At 44.4% G+C, this 23835-nt stretch overlaps 1 protein-coding gene across 3 annotated transcripts in view; it reads right to left on the reverse strand.

Moving 5' to 3' along the window:
• The window catches only part of AFF1 (AF4/FMR2 family member 1), a 377818-nt gene that overhangs the window by 74258 nt on the left and 279725 nt on the right, over positions 1-23835 (reverse strand). For all 3 annotated transcript variants that reach the window (XM_029599151.1, XM_029599161.1, XM_029599173.1), the window contains 2 exons: positions 15082-15130; positions 13880-13917 (listed from right to left, as the gene is read on the reverse strand). In XM_029599151.1, the coding sequence (XP_029455011.1) occupies positions 13880-13917; positions 15082-15130 (87 nt within the window). The remainder of the gene's footprint in view (positions 1-13879; positions 13918-15081; positions 15131-23835) is intronic.

The following is a 23835-nucleotide window of genomic DNA, read 5'->3' on the forward strand; positions in this document are numbered from 1 at the left end:
TTACACAAAATAAAACATTGCCCTGACATTCTGAATGATCCAATCTCTTATGTAAAACTAACACACTCAACATTCAAACAGTGAAACTTCCCCTCCTAGAACTGGAAAGTGTCAGGCATTACACAGGGAGAATAATTTCATGATTCATGAGAAGACCAGACCTAACTTATAGAATCAAATCTAAAGAAGTACCTTCTCTCTAAAAACAAATCAACTGAAGAATATCGTTTGGAACACCAGACATTTCAATTTGATCATTCTTCCTGCGGACCAAAAATGGACTGCATTATATTAGAAAGAACAAGACTGAAATTTCATGACAGACGAGGTTACCATCTAACAACACGTGGAGTGAGATATAAATTGACCCTTCATAGACCCTTGCATGTCCAACAACACTGCCAACTGGAATCTTGCATGTGTTGGCAGAGGCCTCTCATCCCCCAGATTGCTGCAGGCACTGGAGCTCTTTGAAACTTTGTGGCACTGCTCTTCATAGCTCAAGGGACAAATGTTTGGGAGTATGATCTAAAGAAAAGTTGAAGGCTCTCAAAGTCTTCATCTTTGCACCCACACACAAAACATTTCCACATCCAGTAAATTAGCCTTGTTTACTCCGGAGGAATTCTGTGCACCTGTCCAGTTCACTCAGAGTCTCATAGTGCAGGTAGATGACAGCTGTCCTGGAGTAGTGAGAGCAGGAGAGAGAGAGGGACAAGGGAACCAGCTGGTGGAGGCTGACAGATGAGAAAGGTGGTTGGGGGTGAGAGCACCACTAGCCTTTGGGTAGGGAGAGCCAAGATGTTGCCCAGGGCGTCCCAAGGTACTATCAACATTATTCATTAGACTGGTCAACACATCATTGCCTGCTGCCATGGGGCAAGACTCGTGAATGAGCTGCATGATTTTGTGGCTCATACAGCATTGACTGGCCCTATGGAAGCAGATGACGACGTGATTGTTGCTCCGGCTGCTGGCATGGCGAGGAAGAATAAGATTAGGAAGGCAAATACCAGATCTGGTAAATGTAAGGACGACAGTACTCAGTCCCAGTGGAAGACATATGACATATACCCTGATGTACTAGGATAGGAGAATGGGAAGGATGAAGAGTGTCTGCAGGTGGGTTTAAGAAAGTGTGGGGGGAGCCTCTAGAAAGTGGTTTGAGGGAGTGAAAAGGGGTAAGAATCTCTGGAGGGAGGGAGAGAGTAAGAGGAGGGGGAAGTGCTTCTTGAGAGAGAGGGAAGAGTGTGAAAAGGGGGGAAGCATTTAAGAAAGGGAAAGTGTTGGGAGGGAAGGAGGAAGGAAGCAAGCATGAAGAGCATTTAAGCGAGGTGATAAAGTTGTGTGTGTGTGTTTGTGTGTGAAGGAGGCAGCTCTGGAATTTATTGCCAGAGGATGTGGTTAGTGCAGTTAGTGTAGCTGGATTTAAAAAAGGTTTGGATAAGTTCTTGGAGGAGAAGTCCATTAACTGCTATTAATCAAGTTGACATAGGGAATAGCCACTGCTATTAATTGCATCAGTAGCATGGGATCTTCTTGGTGTTTGGGTAATTGCCAGGTTCTTGTGGCCTGGTTTGGCCTCTGTTGGAAACAGGATGCTGGGGGCTTGATGGACCCTTGGTCTGACCCAGCATGGCAATTTCTTATGTTCTTAGGTAAGAAAGAGTAGGACAGGGTAAAAGGGGAAAGTGTGGTGGACAGGAGTCATGAAGAGATATGAAGAATCTGGAGGGACTGGGAAGAGGTTGAAAGGCAGTGGAAGGGACAGGGGACTGTGGAGAGGCGCCGGGTTGTGAGGGAAGTGAATGTGTGGAAATGGGGTTGGGAAGGTGGTGAAAGAGGGGACATGGGAAGCTGGGTAGAGGATATGAGATAGAAGAAAGTGGGTAGGTGCTAAGAAGGGACAACCAACAGGAAAGGAGCTGGTGAGGAAATGAGAATCAGAGGAGAGCTGGGAAAGGGGCAAGTACAGAGGGTGGAAATGGAGGACTAGAGAGTGGAGGAAAGGGGGAATGGGAAGGCAGGGCAAAGGCGAGAGTGGAAAGCTAGCAGGTAAAGGAGACTGAGGACAGGAGGGCAAGAGAAGGAGGGATAAAATCTAGCTAAGAATGACTAGAGAGGCAGAGAAGAAAAATGGAGAAAAGATAAAAGGGAAAGATCAATGTCACAGACAGATGAAGAGAAAGAAGTGAAGTCGACAAGAGGAGAAAGAAGAAAAGGAAAATGGAAGAGAGTATCTGGATCACCGCAATTAGAAAAATAAAAATGCCCCTAGACAAAGATAGAAAAGAAAGTAATTAATTTTCAACTTTTAGAGAATGGAATACATCACCCTTGGAAAATGTGCATTCCTTCTATTTTTGGATTTTGCAAACTATAGGAGGAAATGCCTGGCTTCAGGGGTTTTCCATTCCAGATTTTGTCTGCATGTTTCTGCTTCTGGATTTATGTTCCCTTATTCTGGGTTAGGTGATGGTCTGTCCGTGTTCTGCATTGTGAATGCAGTGAAGGATTCTTCTAGTGCAGTACATAATTTCCGTGTAGGGATCTGCAGCAGGTCCACAGTTTGTTCTGTTTTCCCGACAGGAGGCATTACTGGTATTCTAGCGCCCGTGCAATATTTGCAATGCTGCCTTTCCACAGACAAGGTTGTTGCTGTTTGAGTCACAAGAGTTAATGCCGTTACGGCAGGTTTGCTATACAAGTTCTGAGCATCTTTTTGGCAGGGTTTTGTGAGACTTCACGAAGTGGGCAGTGGAAGGAATATGAGAGGGATGATTTGGGGGAAGATTGGAGGTGAGGGCATGTATGGGAAGAGGAAATATGAATGTGGAGTGGGGATCGTGTATTGAGGGAGATAAGCTGCTGAGGAGGAGGAGTACAGAGTGTTGAAGGGGATGGACCGCAGTACAAGGGAAGAATGGTGTACTGCCTTAGGGGCTTCTGGATTTCAAGGATTTTCATTTGCCCATCGGGAGAGCTCAAGAGGATCCGCAGGCAGCCACCGGCTTCTTTCAGATGCTGATATTTGTAACAACCCACCACAGACACTGCAGTGCTGCCCACAAGTAATGGCAGCTGCGAGAAGTCAGCGCCGCCTGCAGCTCAAGACTCTGTGGATTATGAAAGTGACATGCCTAAATGTACCAAAAGCCACAATTATGATGTACTTTACTTTGCTGGGGAAATTCTGCACCAAAAACCAAAACAAATAAGGGAGGAGATATAGCCTAGTGGTTAGAGCAGTGGACTGTGAACCAGGAGACCAGGGTTCGAGTCCAGCTGTCGCTCCTTGTGACCTTGGGCAAGTCATTTTATCCTCCATTGCCTCAGGTACAAAAATTTAGATTGTAAGCCCTCTGGGGATAGAGAAATACCTATAGTACCTGAATGTAAACCGGTGTGATATCTCGATTGAGATCAAATGTCGGTATATAAAAAAAAAAAAAAAAATACTACATCTTTCAGTAAGAACATTTTCTGTTTTGAAATTTTAATTACTATCGTATTTTGATAAATACAGTATGCATAACTTTAAAATAGTGGGCAGAATGTACAATTTTCTTCTATAAAATTCCACCAGGAGTACCCCACAGTTGTTGGCAGAAACTCTTCCTTCTTGTAGGAGGCCACTTACTACTACATCAATGAAATAATCCTTCCTTTAGCACCTGCGCCTTTCTGCTTCTAGCTCAGTAAGAATCAGTGGTGGAATCCTAGAGCTATGAGCCGTCACAACTATCCAGGGAATTTTACCCTATTTTACAATCCCCCACCCAACGCACCTAGTCACTGAAGCATCAATCCCTGGCAAGAGGGATGCCGCACCAGGTCTCCTTCCAGACCCCTGCAATTAAAGGCCCCAAATCGGGCCATCCCAGGGTCATGCCTGACCAATGACCCTAACTTCCTACCCCCCCACACCCCCAGGGCTAAACACGTTGCCTCTGCAACACACCCAACTGACAGAGTAGAAGACCCAGCTTGAGGATCAAACCAAGGACAGAGCTGAATGGCCCAGGCTGCCTTTTTCAATTACAAAACCATCACGCTCAGAAAATGAGGATTTTGATAAGGACTTGGTCTGTGGGGGTTAATAGCTCTTTAGATCCTTGGGGGAGCATATTAAAAACCTACTTAGATGGATAACTCAAAAGTTATCTGGGTACACAGCAAATGTGACATATTCAGCCACTTATCCAGTTATGTTATACCCGGATAAGCAGTTATCTGGCTAGAATTTAGCCAGATAAAATAAAGAAGAGGTGTTCCTGGGGCTTCCTGGGGATGGGCTGAGATATCCAGGTAGCCTAGCCGAGTGGATAATCTTAGACCTGCTTTAGAGTGGATCTAAAGTTATCCAGCCTTGTGATTCGCCAACACCAATGTTATGTTAGTGGCTGCTGGGGGTGGGGGGGGGGGGGGGGAGGGAAATATGTGGCTACTAAATTTATCTGTTGAAGGTCGATGCGCTTGTATTCATGTTTTCTACACTTTATGTTATGTTGTGTAAAATGCCAATAAAGTAAGTTTGGGAAAAAAAATATCCTGGCAAATAGCGCCTGTCAGTCAGTATTAAAAATAAAAGAAATCGAAGGGCCCACAGCTCCCAACTGTTATCTTTAAATTGCTGGAGAGCAAACATTACCAGGGCCATCTTGCCCCCCCCCCCCCCCAGTTTTCAATTTAAAATCTAGAATCGCGGATTGGCCCCCACAGAGTCTTAAAAGAAGTCAGCCCACACCCGCCCCCTCCCGGTGACAAAAGCCTTCCCTGTAGGGAGCAAGGGTTTCACACACCCACCTCTGGTGGCCTGGATCTGATATGCAGCGCTGGAAATGAGTTATCCTTGGGAGCAATGGAAGCACAAACTGAGCACAATTCACACTTACAGCACTGCCTAACAAAGTAGCGCCGGAGCTGCCGTGAGCGGGTGAGTGAGACTCTCGCTTATGGCAGGGAAAGTTTTTGTCATCAGGAGGGAGGTGTCCAGGAGAGATTGGGGGGGGGGGGGGGGGGCTAAGATTCCAAATTGAAAGGGGGGGGGGAACAAGACTGATATCCTTTAAAGATACAAGGCCGGACAACTCAGCAACTTAACTGGCTATATTCAAACATAGCTGGCTAGCTTTTCAAGTTATCTGGCTGCAAGTAGTCTGATAACTTTATGCAAGTATATTCAGCCGGACATTTATGCAGCTGAATATGCGGAATAAGTTATCTGGCTATCATTAACCGGATAACTTCTCAACTAAACGGCCTACTGAATATTGACTTCTGGAAGTCTAAGTGTAATGACACTGACAGTTACAACAATTCTGGAAATCAGTCTCCTGGATCAGTGGTTTTGGGAGGCACAGGACGGATCGTGTTTGCTGTAAATAACCACATACATTGTACTGCAATATAATCCAAGTTAAAGTAGTGTATGCTTCCAGCACAGCAGAAGGCAGGCATGTTTCCTAGTCTTCTTGTGACTTACTGACTGTGGCTGAATGTTAATAATGCTGCGAGCCACCTTGAGCACTATTTGAAAAGGAAAATAAATTCAGATACCAGTTTCCTGCTTCTGCCAAACCATAGATGGTACTATTTCTGGGGTCCTCCCCTTGGATGGATTTGGCAGAAGTGTTGGCACCTAAGAGACTCTCCAACCAAATTTCAACCCAATATGTCCAGAAAGAGGCCCTCAGCTTCGTGCATACACATGACCAGACAGAGACACAATGATAGTAATAGGTGCCTAATACTGGTTAAATGTGCCTAAAAAAAAAATGCTACTTTTTCCTTTTGCTTTGGAGGGAAAAGGAAGCTGGAATTAAGAATGAGAAAAACAACTTAAAAGTATGGGAAACCCTGTCCTGAGTCAGTACAGAACTATTGGTAATACTTACAATTGAATGATTTTGATCATGGTCAACAATGACTCAATCATTACACAGTACGAAAATATGTAGGGAAGAGGCACTTTCAAATTTCTGAGTCATGGAATCTGTATGGCTATGACGTGATCCTTCTGGCAATGACTGTAGGTCTGTAGTTATCCCCATAAGCAAATCCTGAACTCTTCAATTTGTAACACGTTCTTCCAACCTCAAAAAGGTTTTGCTTAGCCATGCAGTCTGAGTTTTCAGATGCTTGGCAAAGTAGATCAATGACTGGCCTTTCGAACTGTTTTTGGCCCAAATTAGAACCCTGAGCAAATACTGAGGCATCTGGGCAGTGGATACGATGACAACTCTTAGAAGATTGCTGAGACCAGCCTTTTAGTTGTAAGGCTCTTCTGGCAGAGACTCCTTGATCAACTGATTTGGTCGCGCGTCATACCAGATCATAAACATCTGACAGGAATTTTGCTACCAAGGGAAAGACTGCAAGGGGCATGGCCAGAGTTTCTAATCTTCAGTCAGCACTTGGGTGTCCTTTTTCAGACTAAGCTAAAAAGAGCTGTAACTGTGAGGGAGGAGTTCTGCTGCTAGGATAAAGGAGGAAGTAGATGAGTTGAATCTTCTGCTCTCTAGTCACAGTGGTTTCCAACCTTTTTGTATTATTGCACATCTGGCACAGGGTTAACTTCATCGTGGCACACCATCACACCTTCACCATAATTTATCTTCTCCTCCCACCCTCTGACATCATCATCTATTTATTTTAATTATATTTAAAACATTTTTAAGCAGTTATGCCTCAGATTAAGCAGCTGTCAAAAAATCATTTATGAAAAATAAATAAAAACCCACAAACAAACCAGAAACAGACAAAACACATACAATGCTGCTTCTAAATCGCCCATGTAACTCAAGTAACTGCCTACCATGCTTACACACCTTATTTATTTAATGCTTTTTTATACCGGTATTAGTGGACACATCATACCGGTTTACATTAGAACTGCAGGTAGAAAACACATCAAACAGGTACTGGGTATGGAAAAACAGAGTATAGAGAGATGAGAGGCTGAAAACTGGCATAAGTAAGCAACATAAAATGTAAATAACAGGAGAACAATGTGAGAAACTTTATACAAAATTTCTGGTCAAGTACTGATGCAGCATAGGGTCAACGGTGCAGGAGAGTCTAGTCTGGGTAAGCTTGCTTGAAGAGCCAAGTCTTTAGTTTATTTTTTAATTTAATGGTGCATGGCTCAAGTCGGAGGTATGTGGGTAGTGAGTTCCAGAGGGTGGGGTCAGCAACAGAGAGGGCTCGATCCCTAGTGGATGTGAGGTGTGCCTTCTTGAGGGAAGGCACATGGAGGGTGCCTTTGTGGGTTGCTCTGGTGGGGCGGTTCAACTAGCCAGTTGGAGTTGTGTCTGTACATGGATTTCTGAATAATGGTAAGGGTTTTATAGCGGATGCGTGAGGGGATCGGGAGCCAATGGAGGTCTTTAAGGATTGGAGTGATGTGGTCTGATTTGCGGGCTTTTGTGATGATCCTTGCTACGCATTCTGGAGCGGTTTAATGGTGGAGTAGGGAAGACCAAGGAGAAGGGAGTTACAGTGGTCCATTTTAGAGGAGAGGGTAGCCTGAATGACAGTACGGAAATCACTTCTCAAACAGGCAAGTCTAACTTCTTAAAATACACTTACAGCCACAAAGGATAAGGCAAGCTATTCCAAGCGATTGCTCCCACTATAGCACTTTATGGACAGATGGAACATTTAGACACTTCCCAGATTTCAATACCTCTCTGGCCTGTATGTTCTCAAAAAGAAGCTAATACACTGTTGAGCTTCATTATTCAGAGCCTAATGAACAAGAGTCAGATCCCTGAAGATGACTCTGTATTGAACTGGAAGCCAATATAAAGAATATAAAACAGGAGTAATATGATCACGCCGAGAAGATACGTGCTGCAGAATTCTGAATCACTTGATGAACACGAATTATAATTAAGAGGAAGACCTAGACAGATAACATTTGAGTAATCCATCACTGTCAATACTAATGCCTGCAGGACTGAATGAAAGTCCCCCTACACGCTGGTACTCTCTTCTCTTCCCTTCACCACCTGGCATCCTCCTCAGCTTCTCTTTTCTCTCCCCTGGAATCATCACTTTCTCTTCTCGCTCCCTCTGGCATCACCACCTTCCCTCAACCCCCTGGCATTATTACCTATACTCCCCCCCCCCATCGCACATTCAGCTGTCCTTTCTCTCCCCTACACCTGAAACCAGCAGGGTCCGTAAACAGCGCTTACCTGGTGCTGCTGCTGCTTCCTCCAATGCCAGCTTCCCTCTGCAATCAGATCTGTAGAGGGCCAGCAGGTCTCAAGACTGCAGGGCCCCATGCCGTTTCAATACGGAGGAAAGCCAGCAGAGGGGGAAGTGGGAGTAGCAGCAGATAAGTGCTGTTCTGTGACCCCCACCACTCCACTGCTGGCGGGAGGATATCCTGAAGAACAGGAAAGAAAGAAAACTAAGGCTTCGGCTATGCTTCAACTCCTCATTAATGGGGATTTTTTGGCGATACACTGGTGGGAAAACACTGCTCTAATGGACTAGGTGTGGCCTTGGTCTATTACACTTTCTATGCAAAGATAACCTGAACAGTACTGACTGCTGGAAGAGTAAGCAGAGTTGCTTACCTGTAATAGGTGTTCTCCTAGGACAGCAGGATGTTAGTCCTCACACATGGGTGACATCATCAGATGCAGCCCAGCACGGAACTTTGATCTCAAAGATTCTAGAGCTTTCAGTACGCCCTACTGAGCACGTGCAGCTGTAGTCATCACCCTGACCCCTAAGCAGAGTCCCTCAGTCCATGATAGAGCTAAATATGGAGAAACCAACTCCCAGGGGAGGCAGGAGGGTTTCATGAGTGCTAACATCCTGCTGTGCTAGGAGAACACCTGTTAAAGGTAAGCAACTCTGCTTTCTCCTAGGACAAGCAGGATGGTAGCCCTCACACATGGGTGAATACAAAGCTACAGGCTATCCAAGCAGGACAAAGCAGTAAACTGCACAGTTCTGGAGCACTACCTCAGTCCTTTGCCTGTGAGGCAGCCGACCCACTAGGCTGGAGAAGAGTTGGGGGTCTACAAAGAAAGCCAAGAAAAAGACTGAGAAACAAATCCCCATGCTCAGCAGGGATGCCTGAAGCAGGGAAGTGATGCGAATGCAAACAGAAGCAACTGAGCATCATGGAAGACAATACAAGCAGGATTTCTTACAAAAACAGTGTATCTAGATCCTCCTGAATACAGGAAGGACCAGAGATGTAAACAAGAGAGACTCTACAATGAAAACTGCAGAGTTTCTTTTGGTGTGAAAAAAACAACCAAAAACAAACTGGGGTCCGAGAGCCCTCCAGAAGATACTGTCGACCACTGACAGCCAAAGGTCTGGAGAAGAGTGCCCAGGTATGGCTGGGAGGCCGAATAGACTGAAAAAACCCACGCCACACTTGAAAGTACAAACAGGAAACCACAGCAGGGCCTGGGACAGAACTGTGTGCCAAAGCTTCAGACATAGCTGTCTGCGCAGTACAGCATCAAGAGTTTCAGGGGTTGAGAGACAATCCCTGAAACCAACCTGTAGCCCAAAAAACTCCCGAGCAGGGAGATTAGATAGGCCTGAAGCTCTCTCAAGAGCACTTGTCAGAACAGGTTCATCTACCCTGTCACAGGATCGCTTGAAGAGCAGGAAGGCTCTTCGAGCAATCTAGAGAATGAGAAAAAACTAAGGCAGTTTTATTGGCCAGAGAATGGCGAAAATAAGTGGAAAAACGTGGTGTATCCTTATCTGCAGGTATACAGATATACCACAAGTGCCTTAGCTTTACCTTCCCCTCCTCTTGACAATCCAATCGGATGTCAGAATGAGTGATGACGACAAGGAGGCAGACCAGAGGACTGCCGGGGCAAGCACAAGTTGTCCGGTTGTCTATCAACCCAAGTGAACAACTCGCAGCCGAAACCACCAGCGAGTAACCCACTGAGATACAGCACTCATGCTTCTTGAAACAGTGGAAACAGAGCGATTACTCCAGGGGAAAAACTTCCCTTCCTAAAGGAGCATGTGGCCCAGCAATGGACAATGCTGCATTACCCAGGACTCCTCTATTTGCAGACGGGGTGATCCTGAAAAAGGGAAAAAACAGCTTGCATGCTATGGCGAGCATGGGGCTCTCGGCTCCCAGCTCCCTCAGCTATGGACATGGCAAACAGGGTGAAAGGCATGATCACTCAGTTGATGGGACTGAAACTCTCCTCAAAGAGGAGGGCTCAGCAGGCAAGAATGACTGATGATAGCAATCCTTAAAGACGATGCTCACAAAGTCCAACAGATTCCAAAATGACTCCCGAACAGGGGAAACCTGGAGGGTCACCCGGGAGCAACACTGGACAGGCTCCCTCATGGATAGACCTGCTGCGTCTTACAGCGCCCAAGGAAGAGTGGTATTCTAGACTATTCTTGGGGGTGGTGCAAGTCAGAGCAGTGTCATCCCTTGTCTGGGAACGGAAAACACCTCGAAGGGATGCATAGTCAGGCATCAAGAGGGGAACGCAGTTAAGTCTCCCCTTCCAGAAGGGAGAGGGAAGCAATGGGATCGGGTCCTAGTAACTCCAATAAGGAGAGTTGAGGCACAATCACAGATCGCTGAGGTGCCGACGCGACCAACCCACCACAGGCAGCCAGCCTCAGATAGGAGAGGTCGCCACTGTAATCTCCAGAGGGGCCCCAGTTGAAGACAGTCCAGTGACTGCTGATGCCGCTCACCAGCCATGTCCTCCAAAGAGATGTGCTGATTTAGAGGCTTGGGGCTCCGGATCAGAGAAAAAACATTTATCAAGGACAGAGCCCCAGGGACTGTTCAACAAGAACATGGTAGAGGGCGAAAGACATATGCCTCTGCTGAAAAAGGAGAGGATGCTCGAGCCACTCTCATGATGTCCACTCACCTCAGGATCCGACCAGGAGTGCAGTCCTGTGGCTGCGGAACACAACTTGTTGTGACCATCCGGTGGGAACAATGTACACACACGCACACCCCACCCCACACCCACCCACATGCCCAGGCGACAGAGGGCAATTGAAAGCCCTCTGCTGCGAAAATGTGCTGGGCAGACTCATGCTGTGGTAACCCATCCGCAGATGGTGGCACACACCCATGATCCTGAGTGCAGAGCTTGTGGGAGAAATCCCAAGCCCCAGTGAGGTCCGAGAACCATGTGCCTGAATATGTGGCTACGCGCTGCCCCACGATCAAGCACAGTGTTGTAATGACATCTCTCCCACCAGTGCTCCTCAGCACTATGCAGTATGGACTGAGGCGGAGGCTGAGACCATGCAGAAAGATGGCAGAACTCTAGTGTTGCTGAGGACTACACAGCCAGGAAGAATGTCGTCTGGCAGCAACCGAGGCCCTTGGAACAGATGCCTCATTTGTCCCAACCGCGCAAGCTACGCATCAATGGCACAATAACTCCAGCGAAGAGAAGAGGAGAGTGTGACTATGGTGTCCCCAGCACCACTGGCACTCTGGGTAAGGCATGCTGAAGGGTGGCGATCTATGGCATCGCCCCTTTCAGTACCAGAGAATGCTCCGGGAGGCAGGCCATTGAAACCGCGGCGGAACCGGCTCACCTGTGAGACCCACAGGGAACAACTGCAGCGAAGTCCCTGGAGCGCGCAGGTGCTTATGGAGGACTGCAGACATGTCCTATGACCTATAAGCAGTTTGCTGGTAAACAGCTCCATTCCTGATGCCACAGGTGCCCACGGATGTCGATCCCCGGGGCCCCAACACCCAAAGTTATGGACCAAAGAAGCCATGGGCATCTGCAGGGAGAGGCCCTGCAGTCCCCTGACAGGTCATCAATATCAAAAGGAACAGACGACCGCCGTTAGTGCCGACAGCTATTTCCCTCGGCTCCCCGATTTATCCGGTGGAGATGATGCTGTGAGCTTTACGGCCTCGCAAGCATTGCGGCTGAAGAGAGCCTTGCTAGCAGCCATTAACATTGATGGTGTGCGCATCTTGGCGGGGCGCCCAATACTGGGCTCATTGGCTGAAGGGGCAGTTCCACACTTCTCAGTGCTCTGCAGCAGACACCGGGCCACTGCATACAAATGCACCAGGGTGCCTCAAGTAGATGGTGACCCCTGCGCTTGATCCGAAAGAGGCCAAGAACCCTTGCCCCCCTCCCCCCCTCCCCCCGCGAGGGCTTCAGAGAATCCCGGTGGTCAATGGCCACAGTTGTCTGGTTGGGATGTAGTTTGAGGCAGTTATAAGAAGCATCGGTGGTGCCAAACCTTGATGACCTTGAGAGTGTCAGTGGTATTGGGGCAGCACCGCATCCTGATGGCACAGAGGTCGCGCACCTCAACGACCTAGTGGGGTCGACAGCAGAGGGCTCGCCACCTCTTCAACCTCTCCAGCCCCTAGGATGGCCATGCACACCCCCTTGATGGATCAAGGCCATCGTTGGCCTCGAGGGCCCTGAGGGCATCAAGAGAACAGCGGTATCTATGGTACCGCAGTCACCAAAGCACTGAGAGCAGCGAGGGTAACAGGGCAACAAGTGCACAGACCATGGCAAGTGCACCAAGGGCACCGTGCTGAGGGGTGGAATGCTTCAGAGACACCATGGCATCGAGTGCAAAGGCACCTTGGCATTGAGGCCACAGTGACAAGGCATCTAGTGCACAGAGGCCACCGTGGCAAGTGCACCGGGACATTTTTTCCTTTCACTTTTTGTGACCTTACAACCTCCCTGTGTGTCTCTCCCCTTCTCTACGTCCTCTCTAGTATGTCTGTGATCCCTCCCCTCTCCCCCATATCTCTCTCCTTGTGTTCCCACACCTCTCTCTCTCCTCCCACCTGTATATCCTCTCATTTCCCACCTCCCTATATACCTCTTACATCTGCTCTTCCCTCTCCCTTCCTGTCTCTTCCCTATTCCCTGTAGTCTCTGCTCTTCTTCCCTATCTCTTTCCTAGGGATATTCTGCCTCTCTCGCCCCCCCCTCTTCCTTATATCTCTCTCCTGTGGTGCCTCTCTCTCTTTCTGCTCTCCCTTCCCATGCATCTTTCCTGATGCATGGGAAGGGAGAGGAGAGTACGTCTGTTCTTTCCTATCCTTTTTTTTTGCTCAGGATTTCAACTTGCCTTCCCTGCTCTGTATGCAGGACCAAGCAGCTTCCAGACAGATTTTAAGAACATACCATGACAGGCTGGCATTCTGGTTCTGGAAATGCAGGGATGGATGTGGGAGGGGGAAAGAGACTTAGCAGGCATATTTGTTAATTCTCCCCTCCAGTTCCTCTTCTGGCCAGCTTCACACACATATGCTTTACAGCACAGCTTCTCCTGTGACTCAAATACCTTGGTGGAGCCAAAGCCCCTTTAATAACTACTGATGGAGCAGAGGCTGGGTTTTAACTCAACTCTCCTGAACTAGAGGAAAGGATCGTTCTTATTCTCTCTGTTAAACTGTTTCCCCTTTTTCTCCCTCTATCCCCATTTGAGCCCCTATTTCCAGCTCAGCTGAAACCTGGTGTCTACTTGGGCTAAGGTGCTACAAGCCCTTATTTACGACCCCTGACTTCTTTTTTCAAATTTTAATCCTCACTCTCTTACCTAGCCCAGTCAACAAAGTGGAGGTCCTCAGCCAGAAGTGCACAGTTCACAGCTCTCTCTGGAACCCAATGCTCATGCACCTCAAGCCTGGCAACGAGGTTCATCGCGCAACAGCGATGCAAGACTCTCTTCTGCTTGCTAAATGCATTGAACCTATGAAGACCTCCAATGCTGAGGTAAAGGTAGGGCTTAATGGAAACCATTTTCCCCCCTCACAGAGCTCTGCTGTTGAGAAAATGATTTCGCAACAAGACAAATCATCCTTTGGCCTGTAATTTTTAAACATACACAGTACCTGGTTGGAGCAGATGAAGGAGGCAGCTTTTCAGAGACCTGTGTGTTTAGAAGGAAAAAAAAACAAATTTACAAAGTTAGGTTATTTGTAGGGAAACACATATGACCAATAAACCTAGCGGTTTACTAAAGCACATTGCTTAGATAATATGATGACATTAACAATTGCTAATCTTCTGCCAGATGGTTGAGGGAACAGGAGAACTGGCAACAGCATCTCTTTACGAAGGACGAGGCACAGCAGGCCCATCTACCCAGTGATGTGACAGAACGCACATCCTCCCCCCGGCGATGTGCACTGGCTCTCCATCTCTCATTTCCAATCCACAAAATCTCCAGGACTCACTGGAAATAGCAATATAATTTCCTTTTTTGCATCTTTTTAAATTCTGCTTTTCAATTTAGTAGAGATGAAGAACTGACACACAGCTCCTTCCCCAAGTAATCGCTTCTATAAGCAAATGTAGGACTTCTAGGGGAAAATTACATGTGCAAAAACATAAAATAACTAGGGGCATTCCACTGCCATTTGGCACCATAGTTTGCAGGGCTGTCTTCAGGCTGGAGAGAGCCTAATGTGGTAATGCAATACAGGACCTTTTTTTTTTTTTTTTTTTACCCCTAAGGGGACAAAACAAACAATTTATCAAATATTTTTATACAAGACTACATTCTGTAACCGGATCATTGTTGGCACCTCTATAACGTTTTATCTCTTTGAAATATTTAATGATAATTTATGTGCCTTTTTGTAAACTGTTGTGATGGTAAATAACTTAACGACAGTATAGAAGAGATTTTAAAATTTAAAATAAATAAATAAATGTTCTATGCTCCCTAAGAAGCTACTGCCATGGTTTTCCTAGCAGATGGCCCATGAATGGCCTTCAATGGTTTCTCTCCCCCCCCCCCCCCCCCCGAGGTGGGGGCCTGCAGTCTCAACTTAGTTCCCTCCATCCTACCACCAGTAAAGCTCCAGTCCCTTCTTTTGGCCTGTGCAGCGTGACTACGGCAGGGACCCCTTCCAGCCACTGGGCCCAGATACGGTTGAACCTTTTGCAAAGTCCAAAGGTTGCCCTGATCGTCTGGACAGATTCCCCCACCAAAATTAATAGTGTTTTTTTTCCAGAAGTTTAAAAACAACATGCCCTTTAAGGAAAGAGCTCTGAAGATTTGAAGTTTGGGAATGCCTAAAACACTGACTTGATCATCGTCGCTGTCGTCGCTGACCTCCAGATCATCTTCCAACATTCTGAAAAAAAAAACCAAACAAAATGAGGAAATACCACAACAGTTAGCTTCAAAGCATAACTAACATCGGAGGCCCGGACCAGGGCACTTTATGCTGCTTCAAGCACACTACAGAACTGACTGATCTGGGGCACATTCAAACGTAAAAGTCACCGATTTTAAGGTAAAACAATGTCCTTGTCCAAAATTTCACAAATCTCAGTTCATGGATCTTCTTTCACATTCATCGTTAGGATCCAAAGAGGTTTCCCATTAGTAGAAAAAGGGGGGAGAATTTCCATCAAAGCCTCTTAACCTTTTATAGGCGCGCTTGGTTTAATGAAGGTTGAACTAGATGGACGGATATTTTCAAACGGCGAAGACCTGTGCGTCCTACTTCATACTTTTTAATAACAAGCTTCCACCTTCAATTTAAACACAGGAAGAGCTATTTTCAAAAGCATTTCAAATTAAAAAAAAAAAAGTGTTTGGTATGCAGGTCTCCATGTGCACGTACATCCTCTTCCTACCCCTGGGCTGAGAGGAGGCACCTCTGGAGACAGAGGTGTGAGGAGGGGTTTGCACCTACCTGTATACGTTTGAAAATTAAAAAAGTATGCCTGTACATTTTCCTGTTCACGCGTGAAAATAGATTCGATGGGGTAGTTTTCAAAAGCGGACTCAGGGGCTTGAGCCCGCTTTGAATACTGGCTTAACTTATCAGCATATTTGCCGGTTAACCTATGCATGATGTTACAAAATTACCCTCTCATTTTAACACAGCCAGCAGAAGATCTGAGCCTGATTCTTGGGCTAGTAGCGTGTGGGGATGCTTACAGCCCCTGGGAGGGAGTCAGTCACTGCGCAATGGAGATATCCAGTGGCAGGATAATTTTAGGATTTTCTGGAGGGAGCCCGGGTGTCTGGCCCCCAGCTGAGGACTGTTGCTGGATTGACTGGGCTAAGTGAGATGGGAGGGGGCTATAATTATGGGGGCAGGAGATGGGTTGGAGGGGAAGTCAGTTACAAATGAAGACTGAAAGCACTGTAGCCCAAAGATCGTCAGTTCTGATTGAACTGAAATTCAAAAAGAGCAAGAGGAAAAACTGCCAAGCCAAAAAGAATAGTGAGTATCAATTCTTTGATTTTGTAAAGACATTCCCATAAACAAGTCTTCTAAAGAATGATTAGTACCAGTGTCATCTCTCTCATATTTCAGTAGTAAAGATTGCCTTAAAAATCATTCTGGAAACAGAGAAATATGTGCAAATAACTGAAGCCAGTCTCTCTCTCTATATATACAGACACTTCTAGTGAGACGACACAGAACACTGAAGGAAGTCAAGACACTGATCATAAAGTGATTTTAACAAGATGTTTTATCTCTGAGCAATTAAGGCTGAATTTGAAAAGGGCCACGCGTGCAAATACCGGCAGTTATGAGCATGGCTGGGCCCTATGTGTGCCGCGCACATTTTCAAAAAGACCCAGCCACGTGCGTAACTGCTGATACACGCACAAGTGCCAGGCCCTGAAAAAGGGGCGGGGCAAAGGCCAGCCGGGTCAAAGGCCATTAGCCGCTGTTCCTGGGAAGTGCATGCCGGCAGCCAGACGGCGCATGCAAGTTGCTTCTGCTCCGACGGAGCAGCAAGTAAAACAATAAAAATAATTCTTATAGATAGGTAGGGGGTCAGGGTGGAAAGGGGAAAGGGAAGGAAGGTTAGGCAGGGGGGTAGGGAAGTTCCCTCCCAGTCCGCTCCTTAGTTGGAATGGATTGGAAGGGAACTGGGGAAGGCGCGAGTGCATCACCACACATAATATTCAAAAATTCACCTCCTGCGTGTGCCGCCCGCACGTGTTATACAATCAGCGTGTCCATGTGCATATGCCAGGGACCGTGTACCCATGGATGCACGCGCGCTTCTTTTAAAATCTACACCTTAGTTGGTATTTCAATGGTGGCTTGTTCGACACCCATCTTCCAGCATTGTCTGGCAAACCTACTGAGGGCAGCTTTAAACTAGAACTGTCGAAGATGGGTGAACAAAGTCATAAGATAAGTGAAAGTCCTTAGGAAAGTTAATCATTAAACACTTCTGTAGAATTGGGAAAATAGGACAACATCTGTAAAGCCATGTAGAGTAATGTTCAGAATATGGAACAAAGTCCCAGATTGAGATACTGGTAAGGGAACCCTCATGGGAGGGGGATGATCCTGGGGACGTTTCTGATGTTGTAAAGGACAATCATCTGGGTTGGGTGTTTCAGTATTAGAGGGCAGGAGATGAAGGTTTCTTCAAAAGTGAGGGTCCTAGACAACATGGAAAATTAACTCTTAAAATAAAATGGAGGAGTACCTCAAAGAATTGTTAGCTGGATGGGAAAATCTAGAAGCAGCAGAAGAGGAGTGGGGCAAAGTAATATTATAAGGGCAACTAACCTTTTTGTTGGGAAAATAAAGCAAAGAGGAAAAAGAGGCCATTACAGCTTAATAAAGAAATATCTGAAAAGGTAAGGGAGAAAGGGTTGGTGTTCATAAACTATAAGAGATCACAGAAAAAGGAAGACGTGCTATCTGGAAAAGTTAAGAGAAGCCAGGAAAGTATTCAGGAGTGCAAAGAAGCAAATGGAAAAAAATAGCAAATACGGTAAAATGTGAGAGAGTGTGTGTATGTTGGGGGGAGAGAACAAGACTTTTTTTTTTAAAAGATATGTCAGTGATAGGAGGAAGTGCAAAAGTGGTATTGTATGACACTGAAGTGAAGAAGAGGAATATGAGGACGCTGACAAAGAAAACCAAAACTGATTAACAAATATTTCTGTTCAGTATTCACTGTGGAAGGACCAAGAGTAGGACCACAAAAAATAAATACAAATCGAACTGGAAGTGAAGTAAACCTTAGTTTTCAGAAAAGTGTGCTTGTGAGAAGCTAATTAAACTTCAATTAGATAAAAGGATGAACATAAGAAGTTGCGATACTGTTGCCAATAGTGGCCAAATACCTGACGAGTACCCAAACATTAAATAGATCCCTTGCAGCTAATGCCAGTAATAAGCAGTGGCTATTTCCTAAGTCAACTTGATTAATAGCAGTTATGTCTCCTCATTCCATTCCACTCATTATTTTATAGACCTCTATCATATCTCCCCCCTCAGCCATCTCTTCACCAAGCTGAAGAATCGGAACCTCTTTAGCCTTTTTTGAGAGGGGAATTGTTCCATCCTCTATCACCTTGGTCGCCCTTCTCTGTACCTTTTCTAATTCTGCTTTCTTGAGATGTGGTAACCAGAACTGAACACAATATTCAAGATGAGGTTGCACCATGGAATGATACACAGGCATTATGATATTCTCTGTGGTGGAAAATATTATAGCTTATCACAGAAACACAGCATTGTATAGCAGAAGGATGGGGCTCATATTATAGTCAAGTTTAATAATGTGGCGCTGTGATGAAACCACATAAGAGACTTAAACACATGCTCATACTTTGGGGTCGATGCAATTAGGACGCACGTTTTTGGAACACCCGCACATCCCCTCTCTTAGGCGCTTGATCTAATAGTCTAATGAGCTGACGCACTAAAACTTGACGGTCATAGGTTAGGAAAATGGATGCTTGTAAATTGTGCATCCCATTACCTAACCTGATCGCTGTCAAGTTTGTTTGGTTTTTTTTGTATTTTTTTTTTTGTTGTTGCACCTTTCTGTAGTTCCTTCTGCTTAGTATTGCAACAATATTAAGTAACTATTTTTGCTGTTCTGGGCATGGCTTGGGGTGCTAGCGTTAATATGTGCACGCCGGCCGCACTTCTTCCTCCCCCACATCGGGTGTACTAGCTAATAGCCTCATCAACATGGCATTTGCACGTGATGAGCGCTATTAGGTACGCATCAGTATGGACGTGCGTTTTGGACGCGCTAATCCTGATATTGCATTGGGCATATGTCTAGCACATCTAAAAATGTGCGTCCAACAGTGCGTTTAGCTGTGCGCTGAGCTCAGCACCTGATATTGCATCGGCCCTTTTATATCTATATTTATATATATCTATATCTATATATATCTATCTATATCTATCTATATATCTATATTTATATCTAGTGGATTACCACCTTCGGTGGTAATCCACTAGAGAACTATTTAGATCATCTCTAGAACTCACTTGAACTTTGGCAGTCTAATATCAAAACCCAGTCTTATAACTATCAACTGTTTATTTAGCCTACATTAGGCACCGTATCTTTTACTTATGTTATTAACCCCATATGTACTAATCCAAGTTATATTGACCTGTTCATTGTAAGACATTTACTTGTCAATGTTATTGTTTAGAATGTAAACCGAATTGATCAGTAATTCTGTTATTGGAAAGTTGGTATATAAAAATGCTAAATAAATAAATAAATATCCAGTTGTCTCTTCCTGCCAAGTTGCTGAAGTGGAATCTTTTTTACCTTGCTCCCTTTTCCCCATTGGGGAAAAAGATGGAAGCCACCACTGGCCCTGATCGGGTAACTTTTTTTTTTTTAATGGTTTCCATCCCATTATTGGGACTAAATATGTTCTTAAAATTACTGTTCCAGGAGTTCCTGTTTTACAGAGATCTTCCATGTGTGCAAGAATTCTTTCTAAAGTTCATGGATAGCAGATACATACTTTGAGAAAAGCAAAATACTTTGCGGTTGCATACAGAGATGTTTTAGCCCAAAACATCTGATAATCAGGTTGCGCAGCAATAAAACAGCAGCTCAGACAGTTCATCTCTTTTGTTGGCACCCCTGGGCAGCCATAATTGGACTAAGATCTTGATACAGAGACATGTATTGTTATGAAATGTTGATTTTTGTTTTCACTGGTATTTCATACCATCAAATGAACAAAAATGAATCACAAATAAGATGCCTTTCTTACATGATACTAGCCAATTATAGAGATACTGTACGTGCTTGAATACTAGAAATACTGAATGAAAAGTCATAAGATTACTATGGTAATCTTTAAGGAAAAGAAAATGCATCAACTGTGGAAACAAAAAAACATATATTTTTAGTTTCTGAACTTATTCTGCTCTGCAACATTTTAACTAAAAAATTTAAAATCTCATTATTTGTGATAAGATGCCTGTTAATTATCACAAACATATCGCCCAAAAGCAGCAAAGCAAATCTTCAGGTCAACACAGGGCCAACTGTCAGAGGTACCAAACTGCTACAAGAATCTTAAGAATTAGGAAATCAGAGGGAAGTATGGAAAAGCAAGGAAACCCATCAAAAACTCATGTGAGGTGGATTCATACATTATGTGAGGTGGATTCATACATTATTAAGAAGTGAAAGATGCACTATGAAAATATCAAGAATGTGAAGATCGTGGATCTGAGTTGAGAGCCTCTAGAATACCTGTGTTCTGAATCAAGGAACAATATATGTTGAAAAAGTAGGGATATGGTGCAATAAAATATGTTGGGATGGGGTTTTAATTGATGTGTTATAATAATAATAGGATGAATGTGGATGGATGAATGTATGTAATTGAGTTTTAGGGCATGGGGGTATTTATTGTTACTTATTAGGGATATTGGTGTGTGATATAGGTGTCCATATGCTCCTTTAAAAATTGTTTAAAAATAATGCAAAAATTTAAATTGGTGATAATAAATTTCTGTATGAAGATTATATTTGTAATAAAATTCCAATATTAAAAAATGAAAATATTTGATTACATGTATGTTAAAATTGCTACATTTCAATATTGTTAATTAGTGTCCTTATGGTGTGATATTATATGACAAAATATATCAGTCAGAACCTGGCCCATGAAACCTTTTTCCTCAGACACAGAACGGGAGAAAAGCCTTAATGACTTGGGCTTTTTTTTTTTAATCACGTATGGTAACTTTCCCATGGTTCACACTTTCCCCTCACCTCCAGGTACTCAGCCACCCAATCCCAAACAATTAAAATTCCATTTTTTAAAAACTCTCAACAGCAATTAGCTCTTCGGTGGGTCATGATTTTAAGTGCGACAGTGTAGGCAAAATTGTGCCATCTTCTGGCAAGAACCCCATTTCCTCACCTTATTCTCAGTCTGTTTTATATCGTGAGCAAAAGCAGATTTCTTCCAACCATCTCAGGTACTACCTGACCCTGAGTGCATGAACAGAGCATACATTAACTCTAAAAATCTTATAACAGGAAGTAAGAAATTAGACTAACTTGCTTCTTATATCGCTAGCCATTCATGAAAAGCAAGCAAAAACATCATGATACATCTCAGTACTGACCTTCATTGCAGACCAGAGACATTACCTTGGCCAGTCAGAAAACATTCACTAAATACCCGATTTCCCCCTCTGCTGAAAACCATTTCCCTTGTGTCTCTTCCTTTAAAACTTCGCTAATGTTATCAAACTGTTTTAACATCTGACTCCTCCAACAGACACTGCTTGCAATAAATCCTTACTGTGCAAACAAGGAGTTCTGTCTCAGGATCATGCCAGTGCAAACTCCTGAGGGTGTTCACTGACATTTCTACTCTAATAGCAGAGATCTCTCTCTATTACAATTGTTTTTTGCACAGATAGGTTCTGTGATGCAAATCTGCTTTTATCTGAAGGAAAACTTTTTTTTTTTTTCAGGGGCTGGATAGGAGAAAACGTTTGGAAAACGACAGAGCACAGCAGAATAAAAAATATTTGCTTTCCGTACCAGTAAAACAGAAAGAGCTGTGCAAAATGCACTCTGAAATACCATCTAGCCCAAGCCATTATTTAATGTGAATTGCTAATACATTTTACCGAACAAGTCTGTTGGCAAGATACAATTTTATGAAATATTAATAACTGTAGCAGCAGTAGTTTGATTACCTGACAGACATCTCACACTCACATGGCAAGACAAGCTCCAGCACATGCAACCTAAGACATGCATGTGCAAAAACGTCTCTCTATTCCATCTCCATTGTGAGTCTGTGCACATATCCACTTAGGACTCCAACGGATGCTAATCCACAAGCCAATCTGCAGAGATGCTAGAGTCTTTCATGATTAGCGGTATATAAAAGCTTCTAAATAAATAAATAATGAATTCTTGACCAGCCACAACAGCTCCTGGACTACTGACAGGTGAATGAAAGCTTCCTGTTCAAGCTGTTAGCCCTTCCCTTTTCTTCACTACTCTTTCTGAATTTATTATTAAAACATAAGCCTTTTCAGGGAGCATTCCAGTGCCACTTTGCTTCCAGGATCTCATCTGCTGTTTCTCTTCCTTCAGCCCATGCACTTCCACAGCCAACAGCACAAACAGGAATATTGAGGGGGGGGGGGGGGGGGGGGCATGATGAACATAAACTACTTACACTTCTACCAAGTTCGTAACTTCTTACACATTTACCATTGTCAGGCAGGTTGGTCTAGACTGGCAAGCGACTAATAATAGAAAAAAAAAAATATTCGCAGGTAAGAGAAATGCCTCTTCTGTTAGGAATCTGTCACTCTGTACCACACAGGGGCTTACCACAGAAGTGTCACACTCAGTCGGGTTTCATACCCCACACATCCTATTGATCTGTCAATGTGATTATGTTTAGTAAAGGTGTGTACCAACTTTCAAGTATCAGCCTTCCAAAGCTCCGCCATAGACTTGTCCACTCTCTGCTTGGGATATTACCACCGTTTTTGTAGCCTGAGCTGTCACGAAGGTTGCGGCTGAGACGTCCCCTGCCTTCCAAGCCCTCAAGAGGCTTTTTTTTTTTTTTTTTTTTAAATTCATCTGCAACGAACATCTTAGAAACTGGCTTAGCCCTTCTTGTTTGCCCTGAACAAAACAAACTGCTCTAATTTCCAGAAAGACTTTGACCTCTCCAAATAAAAATGTATAAGCCTCTTAATATGCAGTGTAAACTTTCTCTAACTGAGCCTTGGGCTGCAAGCATAAGATAAGCAAGGCTACCTCTCTCGATTTTTCAAGTGAAATGCTGAATTCACCTTAGAAATAAAGCAAGCAAAGGTCCTTAAAACTACTTATTATACCCTTTAGAAGAAATGTGAAGGGCTTCACCACTGTGTTTCCAAGAAGTCTGGAAACCAGGGCCTTCTCGAACAGTAAGGAGTTAACATGATCACTTTGGATTGGTGTGGTTTTAACCTTTATACCACTTTAGCTCACAGAAGAAAAAAAAAACAAACCATACAGTGGCAATTTGCACCACTTGTGAATTCATCTTTTCTGCTACGTGAAACATTGATAAACTGAGACGATTCCCATCTTCACTGTGGGCCTCCTTGCCCCATCATTAAGTATGCTACTGTAACCCCTTGTTGGGGCACACAAAGTTACAGTATTATGAATGCCTGTTTGGGAGCTAAGCACCAGTCTCAGTGGGTTAAAAAATAAATAAAAAATCTGTGGTAGAGCAGATGGTGTAGCGGACCTGGCACAGAGATGAGGCCTGTACTACTCATGCTGGATAGAGAAAGCAATATAAATACCCTTCTTGCCCCTTTGTGACCCCGCTGACTGCACCCTACTCTTCGGTTGATGGCAAGATGCCTCACATGAACCCACACCATGAGAATAAGAACAGTCTCACTGAAAGGTATCTTCAAACACAACAACTTTATCGTCCAATCTGGAGTTTCCCCAGCAGTCAAAGAAAAAAAAACTTAAATTTCACTGATTAAATCAAGGTTCACAAGTTCTACAGTACTGAGTTAGCAGCAAA

Source organism: Rhinatrema bivittatum, chromosome 1, assembly GCF_901001135.1.
Source record: "Rhinatrema bivittatum chromosome 1, aRhiBiv1.1, whole genome shotgun sequence".
Lineage (NCBI taxonomy): Eukaryota > Metazoa > Chordata > Amphibia > Gymnophiona > Rhinatrematidae > Rhinatrema > Rhinatrema bivittatum.